General features: G+C 38.6%; 1 protein-coding gene across 2 annotated transcripts in view; it reads right to left on the reverse strand.

Annotated features, from left to right (window-relative positions):
- Window positions 1-12137: 12137 nt before the first annotated feature.
- EPHA6 (EPH receptor A6) overlaps window positions 12138-24721 on the reverse strand; it is a 513653-nt gene continuing 501069 nt past the window's right edge. For both annotated transcript variants that reach the window (XM_037378259.1, XM_037378258.1), the window contains 3 exons: window positions 18289-18482; window positions 15816-15965; window positions 12138-12998 (listed from right to left, as the gene is read on the reverse strand). In XM_037378259.1, coding sequence (XP_037234156.1) covers window positions 12884-12998; window positions 15816-15965; window positions 18289-18482 — 459 coding nt within the window. In that variant the 3' untranslated portion in view covers window positions 12138-12883. The remainder of the gene's footprint in view (window positions 12999-15815; window positions 15966-18288; window positions 18483-24721) is intronic.

The raw sequence follows: 24721 nt of genomic DNA on the forward strand, positions 1-24721 counted from the left end.
CAACCCCAGCTCCTCTTCTTGCACAGCGGCCACAAGAGCGCTCAGATAAATCCTCTTGGGTGTTACAATTAACGTAGGAAGAAAAAGGTCAATAAAAATTAGCATCAAAGGTGTTCACAGTAACTCTGGTTCTTAAGCAGGCGGTGTGGTGGAGTACAGTGTTCAGGGAAAACCTTAAACCCACTTGTCACTTAAATAATGGGTGAAAGTATTTAAAAATCGTGTAAGTAATGACAAAAAATGGTGTTTGGGAAGAGGGCGGCTTGCCTAGGCCAGGCACAGTGTCGGAAACATGCTTCGGTAATTTTTTGCTGTGTAGCACTGTCCAGAGAGCCTGGTTCTAGGATTGCTGCACCAACTTAAATCACTTAAAACGAGCTCCAAACAGGAGCATGTATAAACTAAACCCCAGTCTCTTTTCTGCCACGTACTTTTATTTAGCTGCCAAATTGTTCTCAATTCTGCAAAAGCGTGCTGTTACCCCCTCTGCTTCAGCACTTAACAAATGCAGTTGAAAAGACTGGTTTGAACTGGAACAGTGGGTTTTCCTTACTCTCTCAGCTCTGTTGAGGTATTCCTGGGATGTAAAAAACTTTATATGCTGCTGGATGCCGACACCCTCCATGGCAGGCCCTGCTGAGAGCCCGCGGCCAAGCAGCAGAGGCAGGGAAGCGCTCCGCATGCTGTCCCAGGCTCGCCCCTCACAGACTGAAATACTAAATGTATTTTTGGGTTTGTCCTTCAGTTTTGAACAAAGAGAAGCAGTGACTGAGGGGTGAAGTAACCAGTTCTGCCTCCACTTCCCAGAAGGTGCTCTGTCCTCCTTGGCTTGAAGAAGCAATTTTTCTTCATGGAGCTCCACCCCTTATTTTGAAAAACTCCAGTTTTATGTATGCTGAATGCAGCTTTCAGTCTACTGTCTCAAGTTCTGCCCTGGGAAGAGGAGTGATGAATGGAAATAGCTGTTTGATGGTGATGCAAACAGTTCTTTTTAAGACAAAACTGATGCCAGAACATCCCAGATAGAATGTGCTTCACATTAAACTTCAAAGATCAAAAATACTACAAACACGTCTATTGTTTGGCTTTCTGACTCTTATTGTCACTTCCATTATTATTAAAGGTTTGAGGTAAACTGCAACCATGATTTCGTGATTTCCCTATTCCCAGAAATGTTCTGACTAGAACACGAGATTCCCTCATAGTGACCTTATAAGCCATTAAAGGAAAAGCAAGTAGCATAAATCTCACAGGGAAGTTCTGGATTGAAGCACTTTCTAAAAATTTAATCAGGTTGTGGGGTAAGTATTTGTTAGTAGAGGGCGTCATCTCCTACTTTTTATATTGAAATCAGTACATATCTGAGAGCTAGTTTTAATCGCAATAAAGAACAAAGAATACCAAAGGCATTTCTATAACCAGATCTAAACACTGATTATTCATTCGTCTTATATACACAATGTTAAACCTGACAGTCCTTAGTGAGAAAGCTCTTCCCATGTAAAATATGCAGGATGTAATGGACTGTGGACATCTGACATTAATTTCCCATTAATCTATACATGCTTCTGTTCAGTTTTGTATTGTATGCATGTGATGTTATTAAATGAAGGGCTAATTAGAATTTTAAAAATTTTGAGGTGGGATCTGATGATTGTATATGGCATTTACTTCTTTGTGAATCGCTGTGTGTTGCCATTTACATAATATGATCAGGTTTAAAACTGCATTTGTCAGTGAGAGTTTTGAAAAACACCAGAGAAGGAGTTGCATGGCTCAGTGAACCACAGTAAAGAGGGTGAACAGTACTGCAGGTTCTTAGTAGCACATTAAAATCTATTTAAAATTCAGATTCACAGTGTTTCTCAAGAAGGAGGGAATGCTGTTCTTTGGAACTTTTAATGTGTACATTTTTATCCTGATGTTGTTAACAGTATGTGCATTTTGACAAGGCGTTTATCAGAGCATAAACAGCCAGTGGTAAGCACAGAAAAGGCCACTATGATTAAACATACTTTAGCTGAAAAAAAACCACCACCCTGAAGCATCTCAAGTGTTCGAACATATTGCCGGTCCATCTTTATTAGTACACCACCCTGTGTTAAGCAGCTGGGGTTTTTTTGCATGATCATGTATGACAGGCTTCACTGTGTATCATTAGATTAGTAACTTAAGGCAAAATAAACACCATTAACTCAAAAATAACCACCAGTACTGTAACTTTTATTTGCTAATAAATATCTTAATAAACAGGCTTACCCCATCTGTAAGACCTGATAATGCCTCTTAGGAAATTATAGAAAAATAAAATACAATAATAATCAGTAACTTGTACTTTGTACAAAAATCTTATTATGTTGCTCAGCAGGTAGCTTTGCCAAACCCCATATTCTTTCTGCAAAGAAATGGCATATGTAATGCAATTCACCTTAAAAACACCCTAATGTTGAGAGCTGAGCATTCTATTACACTATTAACTTGTAGGCATGCCAGCACATGAAAATTTACATGGAACATATTATCATAGGAATAGAAGAATAATAAAAAAAAGGAAGATAACACCACTTTTCAGTAAATAATACCAACTTCACTTCTAATGTAAATTCCCCTTGGGACTGCAAATCAGTATATTAAGCTTTTTATTTCATGGTTATTCCTACAATACTGTTATAAACTGGCAAAAAGGCAGGAACAAAAATGCAGTGGGAACTTTATGGGAGATACATGACGTGAAGAAAAGTCATTCTGAAGAGTGAGGCAGTCCCAGGGGGAAACCAACGACACCATCTGTGAAATGTTCAGGCTCTCAGAATGAGCAGATCCTGCTTTGCTGTGTGCAATGTGACATGAGTTCAGACCGATGAAGATATAAATTAGAGGTACAGTACCAAGGCTGCTTTTCTGTGAGATGAATGGTGAAGGCTGAGTCACAGGTAGTTGTCATCATTCAGTTACATCTCGGTAAGAGGAAAGAAGCAATGGCAAAGCAAATGTTAACTGGGGTCTCTAAAGAAAAAGTGGGTTTCAGACTACTGGTAAGGATATGAGACCTGTGCTGAGGCCACGGTTTGTCTGTAAAATCATTTGCAAGTATTATGATTATGCCATTACTTTGGAAGCCATCTACCTTTAAAGTTTTGACATGGCTGGTTAAATATATAATCTAAAGTGTCTGGCATCAAATAGTTATTCATATATACACATACATTGATACATTTTATGGCTATGCTAGAACAGCAAACTATGAAGAGCAGTCATATTTAGTTGTGTACAATCTAATTTCACAGAAGAGACAGAGATTAAAACCCCTTTTAATTCAGATACGTTTAAAACCAACACACAGAAATAGATAGAGGCTATCCTGAGAAAACATACCAACCATGTTATCTTCCAAGAGTAAATCAAAGCTAATTTTTGGAAGGTAGTAAAATATTTTTCTTGTATTTTTTCTGTAAGTCGAAGTGTTGTTGTTTTTTTTTACATGATGACAAAATCAAGACAATTAATTCCAGCTTGATCAGTGAAGGTTGCTTTGCTAGAAAATAAACCATTGCCTTTGAGTAAATATGGATTCACATGTTTTTTTAATTTCCTTGTTAAACTGCAGATGCAATCCTGAGAAGTGCAGAGTACCTGCCGTTGTTACCGAAGTCAACAGGAGTTATACCGCACCAAACAAGAACAAGCCCTTTTGGTTAGTCTCCGGGTTTCAGTTACAGCATCACCGCGCATGACATAACTGATACCAGCAGAGAATTTTGACATTGGCCTCATCAGAAGCAGATGCAAGGCTCTAGGTAAGAGCGACATATACTGAAGTACTGTCTGAATCCAGTTCCTTCACCAGAGTTAACCAAGAAAAAAACTTTTCCCACTTTTAATCTGAAACAGCTCTCTCTACCTTATGTAAAAAGTTGGGAGAAGAAATTGCTGCAAAAGAAATGGTATTAAAGATGTTACGCTGCCAATTCAAAGCTAACCGTTTCTTGTGGAGAGGCAGATAGGGAGTCATGGCCATAAGCTTTAAAATGGTTACGTGTTTACGTGTTTGGAATCTTAGAGTAGGACAGCTTTCTTGAGATAGGGAGTTAATGAAAGATTCCAATAAACAGAACCACTAGGAGGGCATTAGTTATGTTATTTGCTGCTGTGCCTTTCATTAAGTGGCAAATCTCAAAACTTACACTGCAACAGACTGGAAGTATGAAACAGCTTGTTCAAACAGGCAAACGAGCAGCTAGTACTGCTGTTATGAAGGGGAGATCATATTGCATAATGTTATAAGTTTAGGAAAGCAAAAAGATGGACAAATACTATTTTTTGGTAAGTTTTGTTTGTTTGATGGGGATGGTGGTTTTATCCTGAATTTAAATTAATGAGTTTGGGGAAGTTTCTAGAGAAAAAAAAAACCACACACCTAAAACATTTCTGTTAGATACTCTGTTAGATGTGGAGGTCATTTTAAATACTTATTCCAAACTCAGAGATGGAAGCCCATTCCAGATTAAACAACAGTGCAGCAACTTTGCCGTTCAGCTCTGTCATGTTGAAGGTAACCATAATCTATTTTACCACATTCCTGAGGTAGTAGCCTTGTCTTTCATGCTCAGTGCACTCTCTTCTCCCATGTTAAATGAGGCCATCCATTCCATGCAAATCTACAGAAACCTTTGATCCAAAATCTGTTTCAGTCTATTGTCATCTTCTTAAGAACTTAACTGACTTTGGATCATGCCCTGAAGGACCAACCTACATGTCCACCCAGAGAAATTAAAAGCAAAAGGTTGTAGCGATACACTCGAATGACAAGGCAGCATGCATCCTAGTAAGTGCTGGTTCTCTACCAACAAATTAGCCAATCAGTAGTGGGATGCAGGAAGGGAGAATCTGGTTGGAGAGCTGAATCCTACATACAGTATGTATAATGTAGGGCTTCATCCCACTGCCGCTGAAGTCAGTAATAAACTCTCATGAAATCTGGTCACAGCAAGACCATGCCTATTGACACCAAAGCATTTAATTTCTCACAGTTACATCACTGTCCCAGGAATTATTCCATCAAGTAGTTTACTAACACTTTCAGCAGGATTTGGAAGTATCAGGTTTTTTAGAGCAGAACCTTCCCAAGACAAAAATGGAACTTGTGACATTGGCATTTAGTAGCTAAAATAATCTACAGATTTGAAACATTGGCTGCACTTTGTCTTTTTCAGCTAATACTATTGTACATAAAGGGACTGTGATGGTAAGTTATTCAGCTTAAAGCACTCAGCTTCTTAAAAAAAAAGAATCCTGTTTTGCTTTTCCTTTTTGCTTCTCATTCGTTCTCAAGTAGAAATCAATCTGAATGACAGAAACCTGAAAATTCAGTTTGTAAGCCACTCTTAACTGGAAAGCTCTACTCTTTACTGTTTATTTAGGTTCCTCTGAAAAAAACCTAGTATGCAACAAGGAGACCAAGCAATCTTCAGTTACAGAATTGTGTCTACGGGAGGGTCTAGTCTAAATCATGATAATTTGAGCAACCTGGTCTAGTGGAAGGTGTCCCTCTCCATGGCAGGGGGCTGGAACAACATGATTGTTAAGGTCCCTTCCAACCCAAACCATTCTATGGTTCTCTGATAATTGTACCTGGGTTTTTTTTGTCATAGGCTGGACCCTGGAAAGTGAACAAATAGATTTTTTCTTATCACTGCTGTACATCAGAGCATTATGCAGTGATGATACTATAAAAATGCTCCCTAGACTGTTTCAGTGGGCACCTTTTCATCATTCACAACCAGAAATGAATATTTGGATTCCAGTGCAGATTTTCCCCAAATTTGATTTTCCAGATTCTAGATTCAAGGTTACTTTCTATACAACCAAGCCCCCAGGCATCACAGAGTTCAGAATACAAAGAGCTAGATTTCTCTCTCATTTGTGAATTTTCAGTCCCAGGGGTTTGGCTTATCTACCACTCAACATACGTGATGCTGCTTACCAGTTCTTCACTGAATTGTCAATAATGAGAAGTATTAGTATAATATTATGGTTTATTCACAAATTTGTAATCAGCTTGCTGATGTGCATGTTAGAAATGAGTATTGCCCCAAACATGTAGTATTTCCCAAATGAAAAAAGTCAGCAGTATCTCCTCACATATCAAGAACAATATGTGCAGGAGGTTTTGTGATAATGGCAATGAATATACTGGACCCCGCAAGGAAACCACATGTGGTAGTGAAGTTAAAGAAATGATAAAATATGTTATCTCATGCTGTCTTACAAATATTTTATAAGGACTTGGATTTGCAAGTGCTTTATGCCTAACTCTGCTCAGGTAAATAGTCCCATTTCTAATCAGCCTCCTTATATGAATTAAGCTGCAGAAACACGTAACTGTTTACAGATTCAGGAGTTTCTGAGCGTGACACATTGCATAATTATGGACACGTGTGTAGCCTAGTCAAAGTGTTCAGATTCTTAGACATAGGTCAAATTTTGACCAAGAACTAAGTAGGTGTGAAAAGTTCAAATGATTTTGAGACTGATCTTTTTAATATTTTTTTTCCCATATCTTTAGTGTCATGACTTGGCATTTTTTATTCCAGTTTAAGTAAACAGGTATGAAAGATCAGATAATATACTAAACCTTTCTGGAAGAGAGATGTACTTGGGAAATCTCTTGCAGGAAAGAAAGATAAGAGATACTTATGTAGGATATTTAAAGAAACATATACATAAATAGGTTTCACTGAATGGCATTGTATTATTTAATGTATAAAATATGGAAATATATTTGAACTCTAATCCATTTTTTAACCTCATGCTTTGTCATCAACCATTTTTGTTGGTTTTCCTCTCTAAAACATAGCATATCTTTTTATACTATACGCTGGCATATCCTTACTCAGAGCGCCTTGAAAATTTGTCTCATTTTAACCTCTTAAGTGTCTATAAATGGCTATTTAAAATAAAATAGTTTATATACTGTTTAAACATCTTGGAGACTTCAGCAGAGGGACTCAAACTTTTTATAGCACAGACTACATCTTACTAGATATGCTGGCTCACGGGCACCTTGCTTCTCCCTTATGATCACTGACGATTTCTGGAGTAACTAGTTGTAAAGAAGCAAATCAATAGAAAGGGGTTTGGTGTGGTGGTGGTAGAAGGGTCAGCACCAGCTGACCATGCAGTTTTGTGTAAGCCAGTTTGAAAATGGTTTTGTCTGCCTGTGGAGGAAAAGAGAGGCTGTCCATTTCCAGATAACAAGTCAAGGAAGTTTGGGAAGTCCTTTACACATACAGTACATGCCGTTAAAAATTTTAAAAGCCAATGGAGTGGATCAACCCCATTAGCATTATTGACAGTTAGGTAATTAATTCTGTAGGTTTGAAAAATCTCAGACATTATGATATACATCATATTTACAATTCTTTATGTACATATAGACAAATATTTTGTATCCATAATGTGCTCAACATATTCTGGTCTATAATCTGAGGAACTATATACAACCATAGCACTGGATAGGCAGCGTGCACTACTAATTACAGTATATGATGGTAGAAAATATTTGTGAGCTGTAAGTGCATGCAACTGTCTTATCTAACTCTCTTGTTTTACATTAGAGCTCCTTAGTACAATATGGATAGCTGTTCCTTCTTCACCATATTGTAGGCTTTAGGGATTTTTTTTCCTTTTCAGTGCTGATTCATTTGTCTCTCCAGGAGATTTCAAGACTACTGTCCTACTGTTAGCCCAGCCCAACAGATCTTCCCCTCACTCTCAAAATAATAATAACAGTACCATTATAAGAAGAAAAAAAAAAAAAAGATTATTATCTTTGCCATTTATTCAGGAATGATCAACTACAGTTGGTAAACAAGACTATTCTGGAAGAAAACTGCTTAACAGAATACAGTGCTTTTCAATCATGTGCAAATGCCATAAGTGAAATACCTCTATTTTTAATACATTTCCTAGAAGTTGCAATGGAAAACAGACTTTTTATTATGTCTCTGACTTTTGTTACTCTAAAAGATGTGTTGGACTGGATTAGAAGTGAGTCCTCCTTTCCACTCTCTGCAGGACATATTCCAAGAGAGACTGAGCTCATTATGGGGTAGTTAGAGGTACCCTGTGCTCATAAGAGAAATTCTCAGCTGCCAGAACATGTCCCATAGAACCGTTCCATCAGCTCAGTTAACTAAACACACACTTCAGTTTGCCATGGAACTAGCTGAATTTTAGCAACTGGTCTTCAATACAAGTTAAAGTATGTTCTGTGCTGCTTTACCTTGGTGGCTGATGTCCCGTGGGGTCATCCTAACATGGAATTTGCTGTGGTTAATACAGTCTTACTATGTACTTCCACGGTCCCAGCTAGTCCATGTAGTAAATCTCTACTGCATCTGAATAAAGGGTGTCTGTATGTTACTTATGACCCACCTTTGGATCCTGTATGAATCTGCATTGAAAAATAAATTAATGGAGTCCCGTATTAGGCTCATAATATAAAAAAAATGGAAAATGGATAGTCAGTCTTAAATTACAGAAAAATCAAAGTACTACAGTCTATCAGTTCCATGTCAGAATAATCCACCTAACGCAATTTTGGACACAGAATGCTTTTCCAGAGCAAATGATTTATTTGAATTTATTGTTGGGTGCACTATTTGCAATTAAAGGATTGCCTTATGCCAGAAAATCTTGGCTGGTGTCTTAAAGCATAGCTATGTGTCTAAGCTTTTATTGGACACACACTGAATTTACATTCATAGGAAACAAGCAGGGTAACTTTTGTTTCAGAAAAAATTCAACTATGTAGCTCAGTGCTCTTCCTTACACCTCATGGAGTCCTATTGCTTCTCAGTAAGTCCAATGTGCAAACACCTCATGAGCAAAATCTACTAAACTTTTTGCTGTTATTTGTTCAATTTTAACGCCAGCATTATGGACAAGATCCTCTCTTTTTTTCACAGGTGCAGCATAAGGACTAGATACAATCAGTGCATGAGATTCATCTGACTAAGCGCAGATACCTGGATTTGAGCTAGTCATTTTGCTGTCTTTGAATGCAAAGAAATGGGCTTCTTTGGCACAATTCATCTAATCCAGAAGTAAGTAATTACATTTGTCAGATGACTCACATTCTACAAGGATCCACTTCCTTTCATTGATTAAAAGGGAACCTTGGTTGACTATCTCAAATGCAGACCTCTGAAACTAGGTGAGAAGAATTCCTCCCAGTAGTTCCCAGGGCTCTGATTGACAAGCAGGGATAGCTTGAGTAAGGATGACCGACATGTTTTCCATGTTAGATGACCATCCCACTTGGTTGCATGGACATCAAGTTGCTTGTCAGTCAACTTTGGAAGCACTGTGATTGGCACATGATGGACAGCTGGGGCAGCGCACTTGTTGGCCAAAGAGATGCTACCTGGTCCTGCTCAGCAGTCAAGGCCCTCCCCTAAGCTTTGTTTTGGAGGCTTAAGTGATACACAAGTAGTGGTAGAAGTACAGATGGATGGATTTTATTCTAGGTTAATGACAGTCAAGTCTGTGAGAAAAATGTACACACGGATATTACTTGTAAATAACTTAGAACTATTTCCTTGCATCCACATTTTGATGCCTTTTTTTTTTTTTTTTTTGCTTGCATATCATGCACACTTTATTTTGTGAACTTTCAATGAGTACTTTTAGTCATGAAGCACTCTGCAATGTGGGATGGATTCTCAAAAACAGCCTACTAGATATGCTTAAATTTCTTAAACTAAATTGCACACTGCAATATGCAGGATAACCAAATAGAGCTAATTTTCACCTGAAGAAAGTATCCCCTGTAACAAAGAAAGTTACTCATATACATTTGTGGCCTGCACAGAATTAAGCTCACACTTGAAAAGTCACACCTGTTGGTTTTTTGTTTGTTTTTAAATGAAAAAATTAGGACACCACCCAAAATAAACCAACTGAGAGTAGGCTTGGAACCAGAGCAAAAGCAAATAAAATGTTTCCAAAATGGGAAAAATGTAAAACTGATCCAGATAACTATTATAAAAGTGTCATACTGCACCACAACAACAACAAAACCCCAAGCCATATAAACCCACAAAATCCTGGATTTACAATGTTTTTCATAAATGTTTTCACCCAAAGAATCCCTTGTTCTTTCCTTTCTGGTTACCCAAACTCTTGTTTATATAAAAAATATATCTGATTAATAAATGTGTTAATATTATATTTTTTCTATTGAAAATATATTTTCAGTAGTGAGATAAATTTGTAAATTAATTTCCATGAGATGTATCCAGGTTGCGTTCACAAAACATGCTGCTCTGCGTTCTCACTACCAGGAATGAAAAAACTGCAAAGTACAATTTAAAAGTGCACATACATGGTTTGGATTAGTTATGAGCAATTTTGAAACCCCATTAACAAATAACAGACTCATACCTCCTCAGTAACGTATTTAATTGTGAGAGAGGCTCCTTCCACAGATGTCACGTTGTTGGCCACGGAAGCAATGACAGGCAAAATGGATAACAAAATGGATAAAGGAAAATCAACTTTTAAATTACTCTGTGATGATAGTATTTTTTAAAAGACCATAAGAGAACCTTTACCAAAAAATTATTCAGATGTGGAATTCGGGCAGAATTTTTCAAGTGACAGTCACAGAACAAGAACAAATGCTTTTTGTCCCCTCTAAAGGCCTGTGATCCTGTAAAACACACGTGCTTGTACAATCCTGTTCAGCGGGACTACTTCATGCTGGCAAAATTACCTTTGTAGCCAGAATAGGACTGGAACTGCCCCTCTTTGAACAAGCTCATCAAATTGGCATTGTAGAACACTGGTGAATCCTGATCTTTAGAAAACTTGCTCCTCAGTTAAATCTGTCTTTTTTTTTTTTTTTTAATGAAAGAAAGGAAAATTTACTTAGTGCACTACTGTTACCTCACTTAAATTAACACAGTTATTCCAACATAAAGTGACAACAGTGAATCAGGCCTAGCGTGTTCTACTCTGTGAACTGGTTGGAAGCATAATCCTTTCTGAGTTGTTTTCTGATTTTCTTTCTTTGCCACTGGTATACAATGGCAGCCTTTCCCAAGAGTTAGGAAATACATTTTGATTTACAAGGTGTAAATTAAGCAGTAAATATCATTATGATTACATAAAGTAGTTCATTTTGATATACACATATATTATACTAATTACCCAAACGTACGATTTAATGGAAGAGTTGTAATGCTCGAGTATATTGGAATGCCACATAACTCAAAAACGTCCTCCAAACTATGTATAAATCAACAAAAGTATCTGCACCCTGTTTACATGTGACATGCATGTAGATCTGCGTGTGACTTCTAAAGCATGCAGACATGCGCTCTTTCCCCTGTTCCCAGTAGCGCATATCCCATGCAAAAGTTTGGAAATGTAGCCCAGCATGTCTGTGTAAGTTATCTGAATAAAACATGAAAGCTGTAAGTCCTAGAGAGGTACAAACATTATGTTAGGCCTTTGCAGACATTTTCTTGCATGTAAATATGGCTATTGAAGGGTTCTAAAGGTAATTGTCTTTGATGTCATTTAGATATCTGTACTAAATGAAGATCTAGCCCGTAGTAACCAGAGCTCCATTTCAGCAGTCTGCTTTTTACTCCTAAAAGCAGTTAGAAGTAGATTCAAGGCAACATATTATTACACTGCTGTCCTACATCTCCTTTTCTGCCTATGTACAAGATAACTGAATACCGCAGCATGTAACTTCCGGCATTAGTTGGTGGTTGTATCACTGCACTCAACTGGAGGATGATATGGCCAGCCTGCTCCCATGGGAATAAGCACATCGCCCCACTGATGGCTGGCCCTCTAAGGTCTACTACCCAATTATGCTTAGTTCAAGCAGCAGAGGCCAGCATTTTTGGAACAGAAAGCTTTCTGAAGTCTATGTGGCCATGATACAGCTGACAACCATGTTTTACGTGTGGTTATGGAAAAGTTACAATCAGTTTTCCAGTGAATATTTGCCACGTAGTAGAAGCAAATGCTGAGTACTACAAAAAAATAAACCCAAACCCAAACCAAACAAACACCCCCCCTCCCCCAAAAACAACCCCCAAAACCCCAAACCAAGGACTAGGGTGGTGAACAATCCCAAGGATGAACAAGTTTTCCAACCTAATCTCAAATCTAAAGCATAAAAAGTGTCGAGTGCTAAAGTAACTCAAACTCAAGGACCTTAAGATTTTGAACAGATTTCTCTCACTATCCTCCCAATTATTCACATACTGAAAACTCACTACATAAAATCATCAGTCATTTCTGCAAACAATACTAATGTTTTGAGGCACCAGCTTACCAGCATTCAAACTGTTACAAAGTAATATAACTGTAGGACCCATACATTTGGATTTAATCAAGAGATAAAATAAATATTTATGTCAAACTTCTTTTTGATTGCACATTTGGTATTGGAAGTTACATGGTCACAGAACATGAAAGAAGTCAAATACTTTTTGATCTACCAGCAAACTCTAAATACATCGATAAAGAAGCCACACCAGGCCAAATAGATTACTACTTTCAAGTAAGTTCATGAAAGTTTCCCAAATACTGTTATACAAAGTTACACATCCATGCTGAGTTATTCATCAATGTGTAGCAAGAGTCTTGCAGTAGGACAGGATTTGATCGGCAGATAACTGGCGGAGGAGCTATGCAGTGTGATTAAAAATTCCAGTTTGGAAGCATTAACATAGAAGTACTTTTTAAGTCTGAACAGGAGACTGCAGTTCTTGAAGTTGGGAAGAGCAGAAGGGAAGAATGAGAATATTTTTCCATTTTAGAAATGCTGAGGCACAAAACACAGTTGATTCTAGTACTTTCATACATGAAATCCTTTCTCCTGTATGTGCATCATGTGTAACCGCAAAGTCTGTAAACTGCTGACTATTCGTCTCTGGTGTCCAATGAGTACAACTCCAATTCTTCTAATGTCACTGCAAGATAAAAAGTTTCATCTTGGAAGCAAGCATAGTAAAGCCCCTTGTACACAAAAGAGGATAAATATATGATGAATTGCTCTTCTTCAGGACAGTTTATCTTCCTGACGGGGACATATAAGAAAGCTGCAAATGTTTCAGTTTTCTGCAACTGTCGATTCAAAATTTTAAAGACAGCCATTTAAGAATTAAAAAATATTTTGTAGTTAGGGAACTGGTATCTTTTTTGATAACAATAGTCAAGTAATTTTTCCAAGTCTCAAGGAAGAATCTGAGAGGTGGGTTCTAACGGCCCGTTTTTGGTAATGTGTCAGTAGCAAATGTTTCCCACTCACACTTGCAAAGGAATGGGGCTGATACACTCACTCTTGTAGTCTTGAGGTGGAAACAAAAGAGGGTGTGCTTCTGGGGATTTGGGGAATGGTAGGGAGAGATGGTCTAAAGATCAGAATAGCAGAGAATCACCCGGCTTGACCCAGATTTCCCTCCTGGTTTCCCTTCATCTCATCTAGACCTGCACCCCAGAGTGGGTGGTTCACCCGCAGAGCTGAACTGTTTGGCAGGAATGAAGTCAACACCCTCAGCATCCAGCACAATCTACTACTTGAGTTGTTCTCTAAACACCACCAGCTGCAAGATGCTGAGACAGATCACAGAGATGGCGAGGGCAGGAAGCTTCAGATATGCCTTGTCAGTTGTGCAAATCCCACCCTGGGATGTAGCATAGACACTGCCTGGTTAGATATCCTCAAAAATTGTGTGACGATCTAGCTAGTAAAGGAGCTCACGGGATGAGGCATGACCTTTATGACTTTCAGATCTGCAGTTCAAGATACCTCCCTCTGTATCCCCCAGATGAAGAGGCACTGGATAGCAGCAACTATTATGTACTTAGGCTTAACATCTGCATGGGGGATGATACACAACACTTAAGGTCAGCAGGGACTATGCAAAAAATATTGAGCATCTTAGAAGCTAAAAAAGGTCAGCTAAAAGAATAAACCTTTGCAGGGAGGAGTGGCATTAGAAATGCAAGAACAACGCTTAGCACTTATCAAGGAAGGCCGGATAAAGCTCAGAAAGAAGCCGCAGACCTAGGGTAACAAAGGTTATTTGAAGAAAGAAGAAATCTTTCAAAAAGCTGAAGTAGTATCTAAAGAGAGGAAGTAGAAAGGACAATAACCTTAGACAGATTATCTGTAAAAGCACAGTGAGACAGGTTAAAAAAGAACTTCAGGAACTACTAGAAAAAGGACACAATAATAAAACTCATAATACACCTTTTTGCAAAGTCACTGGGTACAAGAAACCTGCCAGAGTGTCTGTGGAGTCTAATAATGAATTGGGTATAAAAGAGCATGGAAAGACTGGCCAGTGTTGGAAGACTAAACCAGTTACTTGAGTTGACATTCACTGTGGAACAAATTAAAGTGACTCCCGTGCCAGAACCTTTATGGGGGACTTGCCAGAGAATCTGTCTGAAGTTGAAGTGACTGCAGGAGAGGTGATAGGACAAACTGAAAAAACAAGCAACAACCCCTCTTCAGACCAAGAGTATAAAAAGAGCTTAAGGATGAAACAGTGGAACTACTAACAGAGATGTGAGAGAAGAAGTTATCAGTTGTGTGCCATGTGACACCAATTTTTTTGGTGTCAGAAGCATGGAGAGTGATATGGGACAAAAATAAAAAGTTTCCAGGGGACACCTGGGGAACCACAGATCTGTGACTCAGATCATTGCAGGGCATAATAGAAACTACAGTAAAGTACAGGTTTATTGGATGCTTGGATAAATTATGTACTTGAGTCTCCATGGCTTTTGCAAAGAGAAGCCTGTTTTATAAAGTTACTTGTTTCCGATGGAGGAGTTAGCATACACATGGATGAAGGCGATTCATTTGATACATACACCCCATGTGGATTTCCAAAAGATTTATATTCCTTATCAAAGCTTTACAAAGAAAATAAGGAGCTATAGCATAAGAAGGTCTTTAAACTAAACCCGACTAAATAATGGGTTTAAAGAGAGGTTAGGACTAAATTGTCAAGTTTTACAATGTTATCATCAAATAGAAGTCTGCAGGCACCTATGCTGGGGTAACATCAAACGTTATTGTTCAACAAATCAGTAAATGGTCTGGGAAAACAGGTGAGAACAGACATGGAAAAAGTCAGTTGGTGAGACTGAATCGTTCAGGGTAGTAAGAAAAATGTAAAATGATTGAATCTTGACTGACTGTTACCATTATTAATACAGACAGTCCCAACATCAAATAAAAGATTAGGAATTCATGGGAAGGGCACAGAGAACCAAACAGATCATGTCATTATGCTACCATATTAATATCCATAGTTTTCCCAAACTGTTACATACTGGGTGCAGGCCTTTAATTTAAAAAATGATAGAGTGGTATCAGAGGTGGTTGAAGAAGGGCATCAAGGTGTGGAACAACTTCCTTTTGGGGACTGACATTGGCTTGATGATGTTCGTAGCAAAGTAAGAAAAGATTTTTGCCACTGATCTCAGTGATCTAGATCAGAACTGATTCTTCAAGAAACATTTAAGGATGCTCACTGCCTGATCTTTGGTAGTGTTTGGTGTGGTCATAGAATGAAACTATCAGTTCTGGGTCTCTTAATCATATCATTTTCCTATGTTGTTTTGGTAAAAAAAAGAAGTATTTGTCTTTTATTAGCTTAGGTAGGAAAGGAAATGAAAGCACTGTTCCATACAACATGATAATTACATCACTGCAGCACCGAAGCCATTTCACATTGATTAGTCACTATAGGGATAATAGATGACATACTTACTCAATATTCATTCTTGAAACCATATCCAAAGTTGTGAAACCTGCTGCCATGAAGTTATTTTTATACTGACCCATTTTTATGGAGTCCAGCCAGTCACTGACTGAAACAAACAAAGGATATTCTGAAACTTCACCAGGTGAATCTGGCATTCTGCAAAAACAAAATGCAAAGGTTACCAAAGCCGTACAAAACACAACGCTCAATTTACTCTGGTAGACATTGTTTTTATTAAAAGGCAGAAGGAATGAGAGAGAAACCTGAGCTGCAAGGTCAGATCTTAACGGAGGATCTCTCTAACCCATTGTGTAAAACTTATAAATCACGTCAGTCTGCCAAGTTGCACTACTTAAACAAGACTTCGTGGTTTTGAGCACCGCAGCTGAGTAACAAACCAAGGAGCAGACATCTCCCACTGCTCTTATTTTTGTTCCCACAGGGTGTTTCTTTACAGATCTTATGTATTCAGGATGATAGTAATTTGTAAATACAGTAGTCAAAGTAGAGGACAAACAAAATTTAACATGAGATACAATTTTAAAATATTAAAACACTGCAAGATAATTTTAATGTTTATAAAAAAACCACAAATAGCTCCTTATTGCTATACCATTATGCAATGGGAACATTTTGATTACAATGTTCAAACCCTAAAAATAACCCTAAAAGAAGCAAAAGGAATAAAATTTTACATCTTTTCTTTTACATAGATTTATGTAAACTAGCAAATAAAACCGAAGGAGCTAATTTAGTCACATTTCTGGTTCAGTTCTTTTCCCTAATATTATCACAACTGAAGTTGAAAGATGGGCAGGGAAAAAAAGAAATCCAATTTTGGGGCATATATTTCCAGTCTTCTGAAGTGTACCACACTGGTGAGGGCTCACAACTTTGTACATTTTGTGTAGAGAAACTGTAGGAACAGAATGCAGAAAAAACACATTGCTGTTTATAAAAGCTTTATGATAGCCTTTAGGAGAAAGATATAATTTATTTAAAATGAAAATTTAGACAGAAAAAGCCAGCCAACATTAACTGATGGAACATGACTTACGTGTAATGTAGAAAGCAACACAACCTATTATCTTAACATACTGAGTTTCAACACCACATATTCAAATACACTAAACAAACTGATTGTCATTCCTATTATCAAAATGATTGGAAGAAAAACTGAAAGACAGGAGAACACTATTAAGTAGAAACCACAGTTAAAGACCTTCCAAGGTCCTTTCCAACCTGAATTATTCCATGATTGTACAATTCCATAGAATAACTGCTGACCTCGTAAGTTAATAGTACACAGTAATCATGCAGATTGACTGCATCAAGCATTCCCAAATGAACGGAAAAACTTTTCCAAGCAGACAAGCTTGGTCAGAGCTTGACTGCAAGAAAACAGGCTTAAGTTTTTAGATCTTAACTAATGTTTTAAAATAAGAAAAGATAAAAATGCATCACTCTGATGTTAAATAAAGTGACCCAAGTACAAGTAGCAAGTCATATCTATATTTATATGTGAATACACACAGAGGCCACTAACTAGTGGATGGGCGTTAAATCCACTAACTTGTAGTAGATGAAATGGCTGTAGCCCTAATTGTAGGTTTTCCCAGTAATCTCTCCATTCAGACTCAGTCTTTGCCTTGTTGCTCAGCCCTTCCCAAAAAAACATACACTCCCCCTCTTAACCCACTGAGGTTCTCAGCAAGACCCACGTGGGTCTTGAGAACCCCTTATAAACCCGGAGGGCCTCCATGAAAACACCTTTATCTTAAGGTGAATTTCAGCTAATGAAGAGACCGAGGCCACCTGCACCTTCACTGATTTCAGCTAGTATCCAGGGTGAGCTTGGATCACTAAGCCTACAAACATTGACAAATCCTTCCACCAGAGCTTTACTTCTCCTGTGACTGCATTCATTTCTGTAATATCATTAATGCAAAAAACTTTGGGCAATGCCATCAAGAATTTTTTTGTAGGATGGTAATAACATAATCTCTTATTTGGTCACTGTTGTCATTCTTCTGCAGATAAATAAAGATCTAACAAGCTAAGACAACTTTCTGCAGGAAATTACTCCAAGGCAGTTCAGAAATTGCTTGAGCACTGTCAGATGGAGACACAGGCTGTTGAATAGAGAAAATAAATTACAAAGAGAAAACAAGCACATAGGAGATGCACAAAAAAAAAAAAAAAAGGAACAAAGATTCACAAAGATTAAGGATAGATAACGCACAAACAGAACTCAGACAAAAAAATTAAAAAAAGAAAAATGCTTAATATAATCTGCATGATTTGAGAGAAAAAATCCTTCTACAGCAGTGTATTGACAATAAAGCAAACATCAAAAGGGAGATAAAGTTATTTGAATCCCCGTAATTTTGTGAATTCAGACCTTTGTGCCTCTCTCTAAAACATCTAGCAACAGCCACCATCTGTTATACCAAAAAATAAGTACCCAAAAGAGTCTTACACAAGTACGTCCTCCACTAGCGTATGAAGGGTGCTCGGATTGCGGATCAGTTTGTCTAGGAAGCTGACGATGTCACTAAATTTTGGACGGTGGTTCCTCTCCTTTTGCCAGCAGTGAAGCATTAGTTGGTGAAGAGAAGCTGGGCAGCCCATGGGAGCTGGAAGCCTGTAGCCTTCTTCAATAGACAGTATAACCTAAAGAAATACCATGCATATGATTACTGGGCATTGGAGTTAAATGTCAAAAGGCAGCTTAAAGTTGACAATTAGAAACCAGTAATAACAATTAACGGCACAGCCACCCTCACTTTATACATTGCTGGGGCTTCACTCAGGGAATTGGGACTGGCAGGAGTGTGACCAGAGCAGACACCAAGTATTTTGTAGGCATGTGAAACATGGCAGGCGCTTCTTTAGGCTTTCTGGCCACCTTCTTCAAACGGCCAAGAAAAGAGGAGGGGAGGAAAGGACTAGTATCACTATCTTTTTCACCCACTTCAGGTTGATGTTGTACTGAATGGGGTCACAGGGCCACAAACTAGCCTTGGATGGCCACTGCATGCGGGGATGCTCTAATGTTTGCATCCTGACAAAGTGTTACCGTGTGGCAGTGTCACAGTACAGTCAAGCACTACAAATGCACATTGCAGCGCCTGGTGAATTTACCTGGTGATATTATGTTTCTGCTGATTGTTAAGAGTACGATTAATTCAGGCACTGTCCCGCACACTGAGTTACAGCGAAGCACAACATTATTTTGCACAGCCTCTCTCAGAAATCTGGATGTCCAAGCTGTTTATGACTAAACGAAAGTTAACAAAATTACGGTGTTGTCATATACCCTAAAGTGAGTACAACTTCCAGATTCAGCAGATGTGGAAAATGTGTTTGGTCAGGATTTGGAAAGAGACAGAACTGATGTCACAGGTAAATCACACGCATGAAAAATTACATTTGATCAGAGCTGGAGAGAGGCTTGTTTTTAGTAAGTAACAAAAAACATTGGCTGAAAAGGACATTAGCAGCCCTGGATGACAGGAGCTAGCAAAAGTAGGTAAGGTCCATGAAAAGCTGGCTGGATTAATTCTATGCAAGATTAAAAAATGAGGAAAAAAACCTAGGTTCTGCAATGTGTAGTGGTGGCAATGGGGGGTCATAACATAGGATTTCTTGTATATAAAAGCATGGAAAGATAGTGAGTGGTTGATCAAAAAACAAAGCTAGGAAAAAGACAAACCCTACCACACACATAACCCTTCCCCATAAAAATCCAATCCATGCTAAATGTCCTCTAAAATACAAATGATTGAACACAATATTTATAATAACACGGTGCACTTATGAGAAACATACCTAATGCATTTATACCTGCTCTGCTTTAAGGAGACATTTATCATTTTCACACAGATGTATGTACATGCTGCAGACGTACTAATGCAGCTGGAAGGAGGTACATTGAACTGTTTACAGCAAATCAATGTTTTATAGCACTGGCTGTAGCTTCATTATAGTCAATCTTACTATCCTGGAGTATATCCTCATTCTCTTTTTGCATTTTGAATTAATGTTGTTGGCTCTGCTTAGCAATGCCTAATGCTTATGCTGCAAACATTATGCAAATAAATAAGAGTAATGAAGCTATGTTAGGACCTTAGCTCCCCTTCATGGCATGGTAGAAAATGGAACAAGACTCTTGTAGCTGTACGCAGCTGGGTGTCTGAGTTTTATAAAATGAGGTGACTTGGTCCTACAATGTGTATCCCTCCTGTATCCTGGCAAAAACTCCTATGCATGAAAAACAAGCGTTTGCAGCACAGCAGGGAATTGGTTTTGCATGGGGTAAGTTTAAAATCCATCAGCAACAGCACAGGGAAGTACAGGCTACTCCGAAGGCAGCATTACTTGCCACTGGGATATCTGAATTTTATGCCCCTGTGAGTATTGACAGATCACATACTGCAGCCGGGACTGGCTGCACACACACAGCAGTGGTGCCTAGCAGTAAATAATATATCAGTATGTTAATCCTTCCACCTGCCTTTCCGGCTACTTGTTTATCTCCCTGGGATTTCCTTCAACAGGCCAAAATCCGGGTTGCTGAAATGGCTGCTATAGGAAAAAATACCATCAGGCTGCCAGGGAAAAATTTCCTCCAGAGCCTTGCCTCCTAACGATGAATCTGCCCCCCTGATCGCTCCTGTTACAGACTCAGGATGGGTGAGAAATTCAGCTCCACGTGCATGAAATTTTATTTATGAAACTGTCAAACCTCATGCGTCTCAAGCAGTTTGTGGAAAGTGGCTTCACAAAACGTAGGGACTGGTTACGGTGTGGGGTATAGCTTAGGTGACACTTGTCACTGATGAGGCAATCCCCAGAACTGCAGCTATCATCGTCTTTACATTTAACTGTACCTGTGGCAAATGATGACTTTGTGAAATGTATTTTGTTTTTAAAGCAAAGGGAAAGCTTCTCTACTTTGATGAGATGTAGAACATTTGCTCGACACAACAATAGAGAGCTGATGAGGTTTTTTTCTGAAATAATTTATTCAGGAAAAAACCCCCAAAGCAACCACAATTTTCCAGACATTATATTTTCTCTGACACATTCTATTTTACAATATCTTTGAAAAATAAGTTACAGTGCATTTTGTTTCCTGTCTTCTTTAAAAGGAACATTTCAGTATGAAGAGAAATGCCAGCTGGTACTGGGATAATTATAATTTCTCATTAATATCAGCACATTTATAAATAAACTGCAAATATCGCCTCATTAGTATCCCTTGTGAGGCAAGTATTATTTTCAGAGTCTAAGAAGCAAGAGTAAAGATGTGATAAGTGTCTAATACTGCAATGGGAATCAAGTCTCAAAGGAAGAATTAGAGCTTTTTAGTTCCTAATTTATTTATATATTTATTTCAGCTCCCACTTTGCTACTTGCATAGCACCTATCTCTGAACAGCAGAATTAGATATCCATATACCTAAAAGGGAAGAAGTATTACATTTTTCTTGGCAATACAAAATTATATCTTATATAATACATAAAGATTATACACGTTAACATCTTTTAAATGCCTTTTCCCTTGCCAGTTTAAGGTTGAAGAAGCACCACATTAATCGTGAAATGGTCTAAACATCTCTATCTACAAGAAGGATATAGCAACAGCTCTAGCAATCGGCGTAACTCCTTGCACCTTGGCAAATCAATGTCCCATCTATTTCAGCCTGAAGGAACAGTAACATCAGTTTAGGTTCTACACAAACGAAGCCCTGAGTCTGCTAACAAAAAAAACCTGATTACTGCTCTCTAGTTCTGGTCTCCTGATGAACACTTGATGGGTGTCAAAAGGAGGAAAATATGCGTGTGTTCTGTGCTGCCATCAAACGCTGAGAAAAAGGCTGTAGTTTCTTTTTGGCGATGAGTATGTTTAAAACTCATTAGAAGGTCTTGTGGGTCAGCATTAAGGTGAATAAAGTGGGCAGGGTGTATTTTTACAACTAATGCTTTTTGGCAAGTAAGAATATAAGCTGTAAGGGAAAGGGAATATTTTTTACAGTTAACATAGATAACTTTCCATGTTTTTTATTTTTATAAAGGGCACCATTCTTTTTATCTATTTTTGTAGACAGATGATATGTAACACTGGACACTGTTAAATACATTTTATCATTTTTGTTTGATGTTAGATGTAGCTGTAAAGGTTGAAGACAGGGTTAATATTAAATATTAATTATGATACCAAAATTTTATGTATGTTTACTTTCAAAATAATTTGAAATTGGCAAAAATGGCATCGGAAAATTAAGCTGTAATCTTTCTGATAGTTTCATTATTAGCAGTAACAGATTTTTGCTTTCCAAAGTTAACTGACAGATTTTTTAATGAGACTGAGACAGACAAAAGTCCAGGGGGACGTTGTCCCTGTGTCCTGCTGTCATCTGAAAAATCTACCAGGAGGGAAAGGCAGCTGCTCATGCCTCATGGTACAGAGCCAATCCCAGGTGCCTGCCAAGTGTTTTGATATCTGTGGGTTGAAAGAACTATATTATAGTAAGGTGTTTTTTTTACTATTACAAGAAACCTTCATAAATGTAAGGACTTTGTTTGCTAGTAGATTTCTTGCATATTGATTACAATCTATTAAATATATATATATATTTTAATACTCTAGTTCTGCAACATGCACTGATTTATACAGTGGCCTCTAACAGGTGTCCCAGTAGACTTCACTCACAGCTGTTCTACAAACCAAATGCACGGAATATAAATCTTCCTTCCCTCACTTGAGCATTAGCAAGCCAGGCTCTTAGCACAATCTGTTCATCAGTACACTACTTTCCTTGGAAAGTTCAATATCTTAGCTAATGTTTATTAATTAAGCAATAAGACACGACAGACTGTGCAGCAGCCCTAATTAATGGACACCTCTGGTGCCTGCCGCACATCTAAGAAGTGCATTAATCAGCACCAACACAGGTCGGAAGTGACTTGCCACAATAATAAAATGGTTATTTACTTAAACAAGAACATTTCTCAAAGTTAACAACATTTTTAAACCTCTACATTATACCACGTACAGTAAATAAATAAATAAAAAAATAATCATGAGAGGCATTTTCAAACCTGGTTGCCTAAAGGTCAGCTTCCAAATCCCTGCTTAGGAATATAAATAGAGGATGCTAGATTTGCAGAGGTGTTCGGTCTCTCTGGCTTGCGCTGACCTGACAGGTACTTGTGAACAGCGCTAGTCTCTGAAAACCAGACTGGGTTTATTTAGGTGGCTGGTATCCGTTTAACACTTCTCATCGCATCGGCTTGGGCTGTGTGCTGCCTGTGCTGGCTCCTTGTGATTCGATTGCTGTGAGTGAGGGGTCAGACAAGAGACCCTCGGTAGACTTAGCTCAGCCCTACTCTTGAGCCAACTGACCGCAAGGTGTGCTGACATGGCAAATACCCGCACCAGACAGCCGTGACCTTGCCTCTCCCAGCATCGCCTCCCTTTGGGTAGGGCTGGGTGTATCGTTGGCTTCAATGTTATGCATGTAAGCAATGAGCATGTAACTGGCAGCCGCTCAAAACGTCACTCAGCCATGGTCTAGAAAAGTGAATTAATTTCCCAAAGTTGTTTAATTAGAAAAGCAATTTGTAAGATGAAATGCAAAAAAAAAACCCAACAAACAAAACCCCAAAACCTTGCTCTGTGGAATTTATACTCTGAAAACTTTTGGTACTTCACAAAAACCCACCCAGTTCAATAAATATTTTATCACTAGCTAGAGAAGACCTTTATTATGATCAAAACACGGTAAGCGTTGTTCTGTTAACGTCGCCAGACATTTTGTTCTTGCAGAACCCCTGACTACTTATGTAAGACCTTATTAACTGTTGTTTGCATAATGTGTCTTTTATGAATCTTTTTAGTGCGTGCCCCTCTCCGTTACCTTCCCTGCCACATGTACAGTGTCACTGACTTTTGGGAAGGTCCTATTATTTCTGCAAAATAAGCTTATGTGAATTCAGGGTAATTTACTGTACTAAAAGGAATGTCCTGATACCCAGCAAAGTAAGCTTTACAATATGTCTAATAACTTGAAATTTCCCCATGACATTTAGAGTCACTGAACATATTTAAAAGGTCACAGGTGCTCACTGTTAACATTTTGGCACTGAAAGCCTGTGGGTAAGGCTCCAGGGAAAAAGAGTCCTTTGTGCTGTGCCTTGCTGAACTGCAGAGAAAGCCCCCCCTCCCCTGCCCGTCAGCATCGTTAGCGTTAGCAGCATCCATAGGGCCCACATCATTATTCTGTATTAACAGATAGCTCCACTTTGGATGTAGGAGTAATTAAGTGTGGCTGTCTTCATGCTGTAGCAGATTATTTAACATACTCTAAATGGAGGGGTGGCTTTATGAATCCTCACTGCTGGCGTGGCCTCAAATAGGTACGGTGTAGGGTCTGATAGGGGGGAAGAGGACGGGCTGAAGCCAGCCTCAAACAAAGGGAGAGGCAGCTGGAATGAAGGTCTGGGTTGTGCACTGCTCTCACCTGGCAACTTGAATTCTATGTGAGGGTCCCACCAGCCCTTCAAACCCTCTTCCCAGGAGGTGAATAGTGGGGCCGAATGGATGTGATAGAAAGCCTCTGTCTCCTCCCATTCCCAGTTAGTGGTAGTTAGCACTGGGAGAGTCAAGAGGTGGTCTGGTGGCAGAGCTGGTGTGAGGAGAAGGGTTATGATTACAGAGGTAAAAAGAGATGACGGCAGTTGGGCTCCTCATAGAGAGTTGACACAACACCAGGTGAAATCACTCACAACTGGAAGAAAGACTGGAATTCCCCATGATGTAGCACAAGATCCTGTGACCGTGGGACATGATGGTTGAGGTGGGCTGACCCTGGCCGGACGCCAGGTGCCCACCAGTCGCTGCTCTCC

This window comes from Falco rusticolus, chromosome 2 (genome assembly GCF_015220075.1).
Source record: "Falco rusticolus isolate bFalRus1 chromosome 2, bFalRus1.pri, whole genome shotgun sequence".
NCBI lineage: Eukaryota > Metazoa > Chordata > Aves > Falconiformes > Falconidae > Falco > Falco rusticolus.